The sequence below is a fragment of the Lactuca virosa genome, chromosome 8, assembly GCF_052849685.1.
Source record: "Lactuca virosa cultivar CGN04683 chromosome 8, Lactuca_virosa_CGN04683_v6, whole genome shotgun sequence".
Lineage (NCBI taxonomy): Eukaryota > Viridiplantae > Streptophyta > Magnoliopsida > Asterales > Asteraceae > Lactuca > Lactuca virosa.
In genome coordinates, this window is record NC_136433.1 from 23,629,239 (window position 1) to 23,644,986 (window position 15,748).

General features: G+C 34.0%; 1 protein-coding gene across 1 annotated transcript; it reads right to left on the bottom strand.

Moving 5' to 3' along the window:
- Positions 1-5,368: 5,368 nt before the first annotated feature.
- LOC145128905 (WAT1-related protein At2g39510-like) lies at positions 5,369-8,867 on the bottom strand. The gene is made up of 7 exons (XM_079063682.1): positions 8,544-8,867; positions 7,764-7,826; positions 7,556-7,672; positions 7,223-7,469; positions 6,582-6,743; positions 6,349-6,500; positions 5,369-5,590 (listed from the first exon to the last, which is right to left on the bottom strand). Exons 1-7 carry the CDS (start codon positions 8,747-8,749, stop codon positions 5,404-5,406), a joined length of 1,134 nt encoding a protein of 377 aa, XP_078919808.1. The 5' UTR covers positions 8,750-8,867; the 3' UTR covers positions 5,369-5,403.
- Positions 8,868-15,748: the final 6,881 nt, after the last annotated feature.

Below are 15,748 nucleotides of genomic sequence, written 5' to 3' on the forward strand. Positions count from 1 at the left end.
TTTGTGTAATGTCAATCATCGTATAATTAATATTTTGGGAACATGTTATCTAAGACAATGTACTTGATGTGAACAATACTAGTTGTAATATGTAATGTTTGGTGATGATTGTGTTATCTTTCATGTATATTCATTGTGATGATAAGTCAATTGATAGTCACACGAGCCCCCGGACGATTCCGCCGTCTGGTTCGGGGGTGTGACACCTCATTAAGCCATGCATGCACGTAAAGTTGGCAAGTTTACGTGATAAACCACCTCAAGGAGGTTAGATCTGAGTTTTGGGCTAATGACTTAATCGATTAAGAGCTAAAGTGAAGTTGGCCAAACAGGGGGAGTACGCTGGGCGTACAAGCCCTTAAGCGTGTACGCTTAGCGTACAAGCTGAGTACGCCCCACGTACTCAGAAATGCGCTGCGGATGTTTGGGCCTTTCGGTATTGGGCTTCATCTTGGAACCTAGTAGTTTAGGGCTTTATTTTGGGCCACCAGAATATTGTTTTGGGCTAATGGTGTTTTTGGATTTTTGTTGTGGGCCTTAAGTGTTATGAGTTTGGCATTTGGGCCTTAGGGCCTATTGTTGTGTTTTTGGGCCAGGAATGATTAAGCCCATTAAGGGTAAGGTTAAGGGGGGGGGGGGGTTGACCTTAAGAATTGGATTTGAATTTAGGCCCCTAGTCTTGATTGTTAACCCATTCCTATTTAGGGTAATTTGTCTATGTTCAGTGTGGGATTTCCCGGATCAGTAGCCGAGCACTTAGTATTTATCAGCAGACTGAGGTGAGTCTCCTTCCTGTATCCATGGGTCAAAGGTACTAAGGTCGGCCCACTATCCGGTTATGTATTATGCTAGTTTTTGTGTGATATATATTGTATTTACACGATCGGGTTGAAATATACCCCAGGGCGGGGCCCAATATGGCATGTCGGGTTGAAATATACCCCAGGGCGAGGCCCATTATGGTATATTCGGGTTGAAATATACCCCAGGGCGGGGCCCACTATCATACGACTGAGTTGAAATATACCCGAGGGCGAGGCCCCAGGGTAGGGCCCATACTTGCTTTTTGGGTTGGAATATACCCAGGGCTTGGCCCAATTGTATGTTTGGTATGTGGTATTTTTGGGTAAACTCACTAAGCTTTTGCTTACAGTTCGTATTGTGGTTTCAGGTACTTCCGGTACTAAGGGGAAGGGCTCAGCTTTATGGCGCAACATTCACTCCCCACCATTTTTCGCATTTATTGTTATTGTCACTCTGATGATTTGATATGATGATGATTATGTAATGGATTTTGGAATCAAACTTATGATTGTAAACCTTAATTAAAAATGAAAAATTTTCTCCTGGTTTTTGGGCTTTTACATAATACATGGGTGTTGCCAATGCGGTTACTGAAACATGTTGGATTCGCAACTTGCTTCTCGAGCTTCATTATATGCCTGCCAAGGCTACCACCGTTTATTATGATAATGTTAGTGATGTTTACATGTCATCTAATCCGGTTCATCACCAACGCACCAAGCATATCGAGATTGATCTGCATTTTGTTCGAGACAAAGTCGTTACCGGTCATATTCGCATACTCCATGTACCGTCTTATTCACAATATGCATATATTTTTATAAAGAGCCTGCCATCTCCTCTGTTTCTTGATTTCCGATTCAGTTTGAGCGTTCGTGATCATAACCCCATTCAAACTGCAAGGGGCTGTTAGAGTATTATTTGTACTGTGTATTTGTATTATTATTCATATTCCCGCTCATATGTTTGGCCCTTTTCTGATTTATCATGTATCTATCTATCTATGTATCTATATATATATATATATATATATATATATATATATATATATATATATATATATATATATATATATATATATATATATATATAGGTTCAGGTGTTTTAACTAAGTATTGTGTTATTGTATGCATCAATGTGGGCCAATCAAAATTAAATAAAAAATTAAATAATAAAATAAATAAATAAGGGTAAGTTAGTCATTTGTTTAATAACTTCCAAAAATAATCCCTATAATCATGGTATCTCTCCAGTTTAAATCTCGTTCCCCTCTTTATCTAAAAACCGATTCTGAAAACCCTAAATTGAACAAACCCCTCGTTCCACCGATTCCACCGTATAGAAACATCGACCCACACAATTTACCAGATGACCACCACCATATTCCTGTTTTTCCGGTTGCTGAGCACCACCATCATCTTCATCGCCGATAACCACACCATCATCTTCATAGCATACGACCACCATGACTACTCACTTCCTTCCTCATAGTCATCGTTGCCGACGATACCGCAGCTACCCTCTTCGATCAAAACAAAAGGGAATGACAAACGAGGAAGACAAGAATCCGACCAGAAACCAATACTGATATCAATTCGAAAGTTAAAGGACAGGTTAGGGTTTATCTTTTCGTTTTATCGGCAAAGGAGCGTCAAAGCCAAATCGAAAATTGGCTCCTGGTACTTTTCTTTTTTCAAATTATCAATGTTACATATAATTGATCTCGTTGATGAAACTTTCCGTAGTTGAAATTGACTCGTAATTGATTTGGATCTGCAATTGATTTCGAATGATAATTCAAAACTCACATAAACCACTGATGATAAACCCAATTTTCCAATCCAGCTTTCTCAGGTATAACCACACACATAAAACATTCGACAAAATGCATCAATGGTTCGGTGGAGGCAGGGAAGAAGAACCGAAATCAGATGGGTGTTTGGATTGAGGCTGTGAAATCAATGGGCAAGCAGAAGAAGAAACAAAGGGTTGTTGTTGGCTGGATAATCACAGGTTTCTTTAATATTCTTTCTTATTTTGATTGATTTACTGTAAATCGATGAAGTTTAATCGATAGGTTTAGATGAGTTTTTGGGTTTGATTGGTTGAACACAAATCATGGTTGTTTTGGTTGCTTATTTGACAGATGAATGCTTCAACTGAATTGAAAGTTGTTTTCATGCACACCAAGTGCTCGCTAAAATGCTTCAACTGAATGGTATTTCTTCGTTTATAGCATTCTATCAGAAAAGAATGTTTTTTATGATAATCATGAACATATTCTGTTAGAATTCCCCGAATTAATATAATTATTGGTAAATGAATTCCAATCCTATCAGAATAGAATCACGAATTCCAATTATGTTGGAATGGAGTATGGATATTTTCTCACTAATATATTCATTGTATTTGTTTCTACAGAAGCTGATGCTTGAAGAACGGACCACAAAATTTGAATGTATTAGTGTTTTTATTAGATTTTGATGTTCTTTTTTCCAGATTTGAAAGTTTTTCTAGTTTTATTCTTTAAAAATAAATGTAATTCTTAGCAATTGTTACATGTATTCTGTAAGAATTAATGTAATTTTTGTTTTAATTCTTCAATTGATGGTTCGAGAATCTTGTTATTCTACAAAAAATTTTGTTATTTTTGAACATACTCAAGCATATTCTGTCAGAATGTCCGAACTAAAAACCTTATAATTTGTAAAATCGGATTTTTAAAATTAATAGAATCTTTGATCCTTTAAAATATGCAAATTTCCTTTATTAAATCTATGTTAACTGACTAAAATACCCTTCTAATTAAATTAGATGATATTTTTCAATTATATTTAATTAAATAATATGTATTAATCACTTTCTTAAAATAAGTAAAATGATTGTCCCACATTTATGCATACAATAACACAATAATTACTTTGAATAGAATAACCTAGGCCTATATATATATATATATATATATATTTTAGGGTATTCAATGATATGTCTATTATGAGAAAATATAGACGATTACACAAACTTCTTATGGAATTTGAAGAAAATATAAGAAAAATAATATGAAAAGAATAAAACAAACCTATTAAAACTTCTGCACTCTCATGCACTCTAGATAACGAAACTGAAAAGAGAAGATAAAACAAAATGAAAAGAGAAATCATCAAATGTTTTTTATATAGGGAAAATATTAAATAATCATTTAAGTATGATACTATGAAGAGTTTGGAGTTTCAAGTGAATATGGTTTTAAAAATTCGACTCAATGCCGCCACTATAGTCTCCTTGCTCAACTTGATTATTGCAACATGATGAACGTTGTAGTCTTGTAGCTTTCGGTGTATGGGTGGACGTGTAGATGAGAATATTATAAGAGCTGGGTTAGGGCCATGTCTTAAATTTAGGATGTTATTATTTATTTCTACAAATTTAAAATATTCGTTGGAGATGAATTTAAACGGCATATTCATGAAATTTAGATTTTTAGGGGACTTGGGCTTTCGACCTTGAACGGTAAGCAACCCCACTCTTCAAAGTAACATGGCCCAAAACGAACCTTTTGTTCAACAAACCGAAAGGTAGTTAACTAAAGATTTGTTCTGTTTTTTAAGAAAAAGATTTGTTGTATTTATAAACTCCTTAATGAAATCATTATTATAGAAAATGTGAAATTTTGATAACCAATTTAGGTTATTTGCTCATTTGATTATTAGTAAGTCAAACCAAAGCCATTTGGCTAGTTTGGCCTAGCCAGCCCTTTAAGAACTTGAAAATGAGGTATACATTTTGGAGAGAAAAATCAATCTTCTAAAACAGGCCTGACCGTGTATATTATATGAATTAATATATATTCTTCAATCTGCTTAATTGATCAAATTTGCTGTGCTTGTGAAATAAATACAAGTTCCAAACCAAAAAAACCCTCAAATTGTAAAAATAAATAAATAAAAAATAAAACCCTTTTTACCCTTTATTTCATTTTCAACGTCTTTTCAAAATCTTTTCCCCCTAAACTAATAAAAGAATATATCAAAACCATAAATCGGACTTCACGACTTCGTTGACCACCTATCCGTGTTACTTCGTTGACTACCTATCTGTGTTATGTCGTTCTTTCGGTTGGCTCTTTCCTTGTGATGCCATGTGATCAGGGTAAATAGAAAACTCAACCCAAATTGAAAAACCTTGAACCAATTCTTTTGAGAAATCTAGAATCAAATTTATTATTTTGGCCTAAATTCTTTGAAATAACATAATTTACATGATTATAATGAAAAGTATACAGAATTACATAATAAGAAGTATACTTCACCTAAGTTCCACATTTATAATAAAAATTATTTTGATTAAATCTATCCCATAAGTAGTTATAATGTCAAAACAAACAACAAAGTAGTTGATGGTCTATAACCCTAATATTCTTGTGTCATGCGGCAATGAGGTCGAGCATATATCCAACAATTGCATCTCCCCTGCAATGTGTTTAAGAAAAGCTAAACAGGCGTTGTGCATGGGGGAGATAGCCATCAATCTCCACCAATGTTTGAATTAGGAAAAACCCTCAAGATTCTAAATAAATTTCTTTATCTTTTGGATGATGAATTAAACATTAGCTTCTCCTTTATGACCTTCTTTTGAAACAATTGTACTATCTTGATTTTTATCATTAGATGTCTCTTTATCAAACATATCTACGTCGTTGTTTTTTGAACTTGACAAACTCGAGTCCTTACTCTTACCCCATATGATCAAGTACAAACCTAGAACAATGATGAAGGCTCCCACAACCCTGAAATCATTACAAGTTATGGTAAATTTAGATGAATAAAATAGAAAATTACTTTTTATCTCCGGATTTTTTAATTTTTGGCTACAAAAAGTTTTCTTTTTCCAATGCCAAATCTTATTGATGTTTTATTTTTTATTTTCACGTTTTTGGTCCACGTCCTAAGTAAAATAATCATGTCTTTGAAACAAATTTGTAAAAATGTACTAGTTTTTAATATCAAAATTACTTGTAAACACGAACCACGGTCCAGAGTTTTATAGAAAAAGATTTTATAACCAAATTGCAAATTATGAAATTTACTCTAAATAAAAAAAATATAAGAATAATTAAAAAAAATAACTATTTTATAATATCATATTTAACAAATTGTACCAGTTTCTTCTATACCATTAATACAAAATTATCACTAATTTGGTAATTGCATGGTTAAGAATTTCGGAATTTTTTCTTGATTGTCCACTCTTTACAATTTTGAAAAAGAAAATCATATTTGGAAATTATAATTGTGAAATTTTTCTATACTTAAGTAATTGTTCATAAATTGTGGAATTGTCCATAAAAAATTTTCTTTTAATGGTTTTGCAGTCTTTTGGAATAAATGGAAATATCATAATTTTTAGATTTTGCTACTAAGTTTTCGAAATTATTGGCGATTTGTTTTATTGTCAAAAAGATAATCAATTTATTAAATACTTCGTTGTAGACGGTTCATATTTGTGATATATTATTCCCTAATAATAGGAAAGATTTATCTGTACCTTCCGAGTAACAACCGCTCAGCTAAAGCAAATGAGCTCACAATTGCAACAATCACCATCCCTAAAGGGTTGAAAGCCGTCACAAAAAATGGTCCTTTTTCCTTCATCACTAGCCCCGAAACATAGTAGCTAGCCCCAGATCGGATTATTCCCTGTTCATATCATTTATATAAAAATTAGAGAAAACTTAAAAGAAACACAAGAAGAAGAATGCCAAAATTAAGGTTTCTTACACTATAAAGAGTAGCAATAATTTCTGTTCTCTTGTGCATAGACCAAATGCCAGATTTACCATTCTCGATAAGCAAAGTTACAACAGTTCCTTGTAGAGCACCCATCATACATATAAGTGTCGTAAGGGATAATTGAGCCGGGTATTCCTTAAGAGTCATAGCCTGAAAGATTAAAATAAGCTTTTGTATAAAATTTGCTACATTCTCTATTTTAGAGAAAAATCGGCTTTTTGATAAATTTTTCTACGTTCTCTCATTTTAGAGAAAAGTGGGTGTCGTCTGAATTCTCCAGCCATTGTTGTTTTAGAAATCTTTTTGAGTGTAAGAATTGCTTTTATTAACAAAAGAAGAGTTTTCTGAAAAAAGAAAACCTTAAAATACATTTTTTTTTTCTAAAATAACATCATATTTTGTGAAATGACATCATATGTTGCAAAATGCTGATATCATTTGTTTTTGTAGTAAAAACTATTCATAAAATAATTTCATAACTTACGTAATTAATGGTTATTTGAGTGAATGAGTGTGAAAACTAATCAATTTGTGAAATGGACCCTACAATTTCGGTTTCTTTTGTGATTATAGAAAATAAAGACTGAAAATGAAAGGGAAAAAAATATAGAAAGTAATTATTAATTAACCTGAAGAATATAAAAACTGGCCCAACAAAAACAACCAGCAGTGATCATGATGGCACCCTTAATATGTTGGTCTTGCGAGACCAAGGCGGTGGAAGCTACAACCTGGTGCACCCCGGTTCCCTTGGTCCATGGCAATGGAACCAGTGGTCCGTTAACAAGTGTCATGACCATGGCTCCACCTACTGTAATCAGGGTTCCAAGGATCTTCCCTTGACTATGCAATTTCTTCACGTTGACCTTCTCAAGTCTACAAAGACAAGTCAAAAAATACACTCACACACTTGACACTAGTAATGCTAACTGAAATTGTACATTATGCAAATGAAGTAGTACCTAAAGATCCACGCCATTACAAAAGTCAAAGCAGGGAGAACATTGCACATTGCGATTGCAAATGTTGCTGTTGTGTACTTCATCCCGGTGTAGTATAGTATTTGGTCCAAAACTGGCCTGGTGTTGATTAAAATAATTTTATTAGAAATATTCATTAAACACATTTTGACCTTTTGAGTCAAACGTGTTATTGTAGCCTGATACGTACTCAATTAGCGCCAACAAGGATATCTTCCAAAATACAGAAAATGTCATCTGAGAACGTATTTTCCTGTAATATAAACATAATATATTAGGTATTGTGTATGTATATTATCAATAACTTTTTGGAACACTTTTTCGTAGTTTGAAAAACCATTATAATACCTTTTACCTTTGAAAACTTGTGATTTTTTTAGAGGTTACTTCAACTAGCTTTTGTTCCCTTTAATTTAAATAATATATTATGTTACCCTCTAAGTGTGTTAAGATGGTATATATTTATCATCTTTTACTAATTAATTTATTTTATTAAATATACAAAATTAATATTATTTATATACCAACATATCATTAATACTTAATTTTTTTGAAAAAAATAAAATAACAACAATATCAAATCCTAAAGACAGTAATGATTATATATGTAAGGCCTTTATATAATAATTTTGTATTGTCTTTTGTTTGTATTTTTTTTAGAACGGCTATGTATCTTTTGTTTGTATTACTATATAGGTATGCTTAAAAACGAAATATTAGATATGAACCTTTATATATATGCATTTCATACATATGATAATAAGTTAACTAATTTGAAAAAAGAAAACTATTAAACAAAGGTTAATGATTAAAGAGTGTTTATATATAAGGATAAATATCTTTTAAAATAAGTTACTAAAAAGATGTTACAAAAAAGCTTTAAATGGGTTGCATTGTAGATGCTTTTGTACAACAAACGAGGAAATAGTATTTAAAACATGTATTATAATTTAGGGTGGCACAAACATACCTTTCAAAATATAGAGCAAATGGGCCAAAAGCAACTGCTGCAGCAATATTTCGATAAACAGAGAATGTGTAAGGATTTAAGCCCTCGTTTAAAGCAGACTTCACTATAAGATTGTTAATAGCGTATCCTAGTTGTAGAAAAAGAACCCCAATATATGGCCTTCCTCGCTTGCAAACACTCCAAAACCAACCCTTCGGCATCTCCATCGTCTTCCTTTGATCAGTTTGTTTTTAGTTTAAGTTCTTCCTTTTTATCCTCCAAATCTCTCAGGTTGCTAAAAATGAGAGTGTTTGGAGATATTAATGTTGGGAAATAATGCTTGTAGAGGTATATATAGAAGGGTTAGGAAACAAGGATCAAATTGCATTGTGGTATGTCATCCATTAATGATATCATGTTAGAAGCCAAAATGTCTTATAAAGTTTAGGTACGTGAATGTTTTGCATGTGTCATCCACTACCTTCATCTTTTCCTTTACTTTTGTGTTACGAAATAAAACATAGTTTTCCAAATTTTTATTTTCAAAAAAACAAGTATTTAAACAATTAATTATATTACAAAGTTGTTGATAAATAGTATCATTTTAAGCTCTTTTATGGTATACGGATATAATGGAAGGAGCCGTGTGTAAATGTACATACGTATTTAAAACCTTTTTTTTTTTTTGTGAAAAGATTGTACATCTTTCTTGTTATGCATATGTGATTGTTTTGCTTGTTTGCATATACATACAACAAAGGTTAAAGACAAGAGAAAATTACAAATCTTGTCTTTTTTTCTTAATCATTTAATTTTGTCAAAAATAACTAAAACTTAACCATTAGCTAGCCATTGAAACCAGACGGGATTTATTCGTCTGCTATTCCGTACCTCGTCTGCTGTTTCAACGTAGTCTATAAATTTTTTCTTCATTTTTTCCCACAAAACCGCATATAGCTTAGGCCTTCCTAGGTTCCCTCTCGTCTCAACTGCTATTTCGTTCATCCTTTTTTCATGTTGACTATGGTTTCGTACATTTTGACTACTAAACATTATCAAGGCATAACACATAACAATGTTCAAACCTGAAACTAAACCGGAAAAACTGGAAAAAAAAGAACAATACCTCATATGACATGTCATCTGCAATGTACAAGTCTTTAGTGCACATTATGTGCATCAACGTCTTGTACACCATAGATAACAATGTCATCTGCGTTTTTTTTTCTTCTTTCTTTCGATTTTATCGAAAAAAAAAAACAAACCCACAACTGCTAGATTTCATGCTACATGATAGCGAAAAAAAAAACTATATATAATACTACTAGACTGATTGTTGTTGGGAGCTTCCATAAGAGAAAATTCTGTATTTCAGATATCAACAAATGATCTAATTTTTTTATTTAAGTTTATATATTATGTGTTGATAAGCCACAAAACAGCAGACATGCTCGATAAAATAACTACCAAACAACAGACGAAACACAAAACAACAGGCGAGTTAACTTTGTTTGCGATTTCAATGACTATTTTTAACTAATGGTTAATTTTTGGCAATTTTTTGCAAAATGATGGGAAAATGCTAATTTAAAGAGAATTATAATTATAGCTTTTATTAGTTTGTTGCTACTAAATATATCTTTAAGCTAATTTAAATGTTGTACATGTTTTATGAAGTAAAATGTTTTTATTTACTTAAAACTAAAGTAAAGTTTTTCAAAATGCAAATTTACATCGTATTTTTAGGAACTTTAGACTACTTGTAATTATTTTTGCTACATATGAACAACTTTTGTCACTTTTAACATAAAAGACATGCGAAAATAAGGTGTTCGTTTGTATGGACATGAAAACGTGCTTTAAAAGATAGATAAGAAGCAAGAATATGTATTTACGTAACACGTAGAATCATATTTATATTCTTGTTATAAAATTTAGGTAATTTTATTGAATAATATACGAGTAAAATTCAATCTCATATATAAATTATGTAAAGTCATTGTAGCAAACTCCCATCCGTATGGCCGTAAATATTATGTTTTTTTTTTTTTTTGGGAATATAATTAAATTAGTAATATGTTAAAAAGGGAGTAAAAATATGTATAGCAATCATATGAATAAATTATGTTTGATAATACACATGATTTAACAAAAATGTCTTTCTTTGTAGTCAAATTTCTATTAAAAAAATTAAATAAACAGTTAATGATTTGACATGTATATGTAATACGGTAACTATTTTTCCATGAATTGGAATGGTTTCATTAACAATGATACATACTTATATAGTACAATAAAACACGGGCCTAACACCGGATGATACATAAGCGGGTTGTACATAACAAACACTAATACGCCCCTGTAGTTTGAAGGGGAGAGCGATCGTGGACGCTCAAGCTGGATCGAAATTTTGAAAAGAATGCAATGGAAGTCTTTCGTGAAGATGTCAGCAAATTGATAAGATGAAGGGACATGAAGCACACGAATTTGTCCAGTGGCTACTTTGTCTCGAACAAAGTGAATGTCAATCTCAATATGTTTGGTACGTTGATGTTGAACGAGATTGGTGTAAAGATAGACGATGTCGACATTATCACAATACAAAGTGGTGGCCTTCGCTAATGGACAATGAAGTTCTCGAAGCAAGTTGTGAAGCTAATATGTCTCCGCAACAGCGTTGGTGATGCCTTTGTATTTTGCGTAGGTACTAGAGCGCGATACGGTAGGCTGGCGTTTAGACGATCAGGAAATAAGATTGGCACCGAGGTAGATATAGTAATTACTAGTCGATCGATGAGAGACTGGGTATCCCCCAGTTAGCGTCAAAGTAAGCAATGAGGATCATAGTAGAAGAAGCATGAATCTACAATCCATAGTCAATAGTACCTCGAATGTATTGCAAGATACGTTTTAACGCGTGAAGATGAGGTTTCCTGGGGTCATGCATATATATGCATATATGTTGGACCGCAAAGGAGATGCATGGACATGTAAATGTGAGATATTGTAAGGCACTTGCAATGTTGCGATATAAGGTAGGATCTAACACTAGAGGACCAGAAATATCCAGTTTTTCTTGGGAATCGGCTAGGGTATGACAAGGATTACATGTCGACATATGTAACGTCCCAAAAAATAAGACCATAGATTTTTTTATTTTTAGATTAATAAAACAACAAACCATATCATTGTCATAAAACCAAAGTTATCAAAATGTATCGATACATCTTCAATATCAGAGTAAATCACAAAATGCGGAATGGAGTGGTGTGTGCTCTGCAATCATCTCAAGCTCTTCTTGTAACGACCAAATTTCAAAAGAAAATTTTCGTTTTTAAATAGCCAAAACACTTTCCATAAACCATAAAATCGCAAATACAATTGTTTTCAAATTCATTACAATAACAATATTATTTCAAATCATCAGAGTGTCCCATAAAATGCCTGAGAGAGTGTGCATGTCGCGTCATCAAGCCTTGCCCTTGCCCTTAGGCTCAGATGTAACTGAAACAAATCTATAAACTGTAAGCTAATGCTTAGTGAGTTCCCCAGAGCATACCCCACACAATCCACATAAACACATAATCATATTAGCTATAAAAGCTACATATACCACAACAGCCATGCATACAACATATAGGGATGCCCTAGAAACCCTCCAGGGTCTTACTCCGGGTGCCATAGGAACCCCCACATGGTCTTAGCCCACTACCATATAAACCAAACATGCAAACATATCAGGATGCCCTGAAAACCCTCCAAGGTCTTACACCCAAGTGCCTCGGGAACCCTCAGAGGTCTTTACTAAGGATGTCATGGAAACCCTCCAAGGTCTTACACCCAAGTGCCTCGGGAACCCTCAGAGGTCTTTACTAAGGGTGTCATGGAAACCCTCCAAGGTCTTACACCCAAGTGCCTCGGCAACCCCCCCGAGGTCTTTCATGCAAGTACTACAATACAACTAGCATACCACATATCGCATAACCAACTAGCATTTCACATAACAATTAATGGGTCGGCCTTGGTGCCTTAGACCCATTGGTATGGTGAGGAAACTCACCTCTCGCGAATGCTTAACTGACAAGATAAAATCAGATAAGTCCCACGCACTGCTCCAACTCAACTGCCTATAATCATCATGTGATTAACTTGTCACAATCCTGAAATACAATCAACTCCCTCAAAGTCAACCCTGATCAAAGTCAAAGTCAACTGTCAAGGTCAACAATCAATGTTGACCTCAACTCGTCGAGTGCATCCAGCAACTCGCCGAGTTCCTTCCGAGTCCATTCCACTAAATCCCGGGTCAACTCGCCGAGTCACCTAAGTGACTCGTCGAGTTCATCAAATTTCCATAAGACCAAAAGTTCATGCAAACCAAAACTCTAATCCTTCACTGAACTCACTCATAATCTCGAAAACAGGTAAACGCTACCCGACTCGTCGATTTGGCTAAGGGACTCGACGAGTTCCTTCAGTCCTTTTTGTGTTCAGTCCTTTCCAGTGGGATCCAAGGTCCCAAACTTCAGATCCAACTTCTCCTAGTGTAGCAACAATCATTTAAATATAAACCTAACCCACTACTAAGCACTAAAGAGTAAACTCTAATCTTGGTGACAGGCGATGCTTTCCTATTCCCCATGATCAGGTTCATATTCCCATGATCCATATTCCTAATTCTTTTTAGACCCTGCAAATCAGAACAAATGTGAAAACCACATCCTGTATCAAGGACCCAAGAAATTGATGGGTTTTGAGCATTCTAACACTCCTAAGTGTACATGCAACCCTAAATACCTTGGATCTATGTTTTCTCTATTATACATGCAAATATGATTATCCAAGGTATTATCCTAACTAGCATACCAAAACATTGATACTAGGATAATAAAATAGATAGAATACATACCTTGTTGTTGTTGCTTGACTCCATGAAGCTTGAGAGCCTAGTGCCCCAAGTGTGACACCTCAAATGGTTCACACAACATCATGAACTCTTGGAATAACCATGAGAAGAAGACATACATGTTCAAATTGGCTAGCCCTCAAAGTATGTATCACTTGTGCCAATTTCTTGAACTAAAGGGGTTCTTATATAGTGTGGCTATTAGGGTTACACCATGTAACTCATGACTTTACCCATTCCTTATGCTCCATGGGTTTTAACCTCCATGGATTATCCATGGATCACCACATGGGTTAAACCCAACATAAAGGAATCTTGGATCATAAGCCCACATATATAAGAATGAATGATTTACACAATCAATCCCCATATATTTAATTAGTCTCTTTTTGATCACTAAATTAAGTCCAAATTAATTCTTGATCAATACTAATTAAATAACATGATTTCATATTAATATATTAGAACTTATAATATATTAATATGTCACAAAATGTCTTTTCCTCATAAACGGTCTATCCAAATGTTCCGATGCCATGCAACCCAAATGGACCATGTCGAGTCGGGTCAAGTACATACCAATTATAGTTATGGACTTAGACACTAATCCAACAGTCTCCCACTTGGATAAGTCTAAAACTATTATTGCGTATGACTTCAGGAACCAACTGGCAATCGTAGCTCTCAAAAGCCGCTGTCGAACTCTGACCTTGTAGATGAACTCTGACCTTTGTCAATGACTTGTCCATTAGATAAGGGATCATATATTCCTCCATTCTAGATATCATATGGACTGAGACATGGATTATAATCATTCTCTCTGTCCATTTGTTGTTTCCCGATTTCCGATTTATGACGATTGACTAATTGAACAAATCAAATCAGTCCAGGCCCGGCCGAGCACTTACATTTGTCATCACCAAATCATCGGGGGGCCCACAGATATCGCTTTTATCCCGAAGGTAAAAGGAATGGATAAACTTCGACTCATATGGCTTGTTCTACTACTTGTTGAATCATACACAAAGGCACGTTTTATAACACCGAGTTACCGAATGCGTTTTCGTGCAATCAATGTACAACCAACTCATAGTAACAACTCATATCTCTAGGTTTGAAGGATATAAGATATTATTGTCTCATGATCACTCGTGATAAAATCCATGAAGTGATTCCAATGAGCGCGGGTTGAATCCAATACTCATAACTTATGAGCACTCATGAATGTTGTAGCGACTCTTGCTATGTCTAATGCACATTAGACAAATCATACAAGCCAAATTCATGACAGTCTTGATTCATATCTACTTCCAACATATGACTGACTGTGGATGGTTTGAATAACTTAGTCATTCAGGGAGAACGACCAAGTTATTCTGGAAGTCAAAACATGCAAAGTGAAACACAAAATAATACTAATCCTATATGGCCCCAACACTTTGAGTGTAAATAAAACATCTTTTATCTAAGCACCATATTGATTACTCATTATTCATGTTTCGATTAATCAACTTAATACTTGAATTGAAACAATAGTCATGCCATGCTCCAAGCATGCACACTATGTTTTCTAAACACTAGTAATGCCATACACCAAGTATGCATACTATGTTTGTCTATGATCTTCACTTTGTGAATTAGATCAATTGAACATAACTCCAATGATCCTCTTTCACAGTCCCAAATCCTTTTTGTAAATGTAAGAACACCAAATTCTTGTCATTTACCGTAATCTTGTTAGATTCTAAACTTATATGCAGTGATCCTCTTGTAATGAATATGCACACAAGTCACAAAGACTTGGCAACAGACATTACAAGGTGTTCCAATTGAAAGCAATTCCATGGAAGTGAAGTCTCAAATTCAAAGTACATTCCTTTGAACATCCTTCTTGCATTAAGTTCTTTAATCTTACACAGATTGAATAATTTCCAACTTTGAAACATTTCCATATTCCATTTTGACTATCACTTCTGAACAAGAGTTGCCTCCTTACATATTATGTCAATATGGTCCTTCCAGAATTATCACTATACTTCCAACTATCCTTGAGCAACCAATCTTTGGTAAACCTTAGATTGTCCTCGACAATTGCTTAATCCTTTTAGTCATATCCAGTTCTAGACCTTTTCCCTTCTTAATGCCCCAGGCATTTGGAAAATTTTAGAAAGGATGAATATAGCACATGAAATCGATCCTATATCCGAAGCATATGGGACTCGAGTCATGATGTCTCACATAAAGACTAAACCAGTCTTTTGCTATAACATTTCCATTTCTATTTGCCAAGTTCTCATAATTCAGATTATGAAAAGGGATG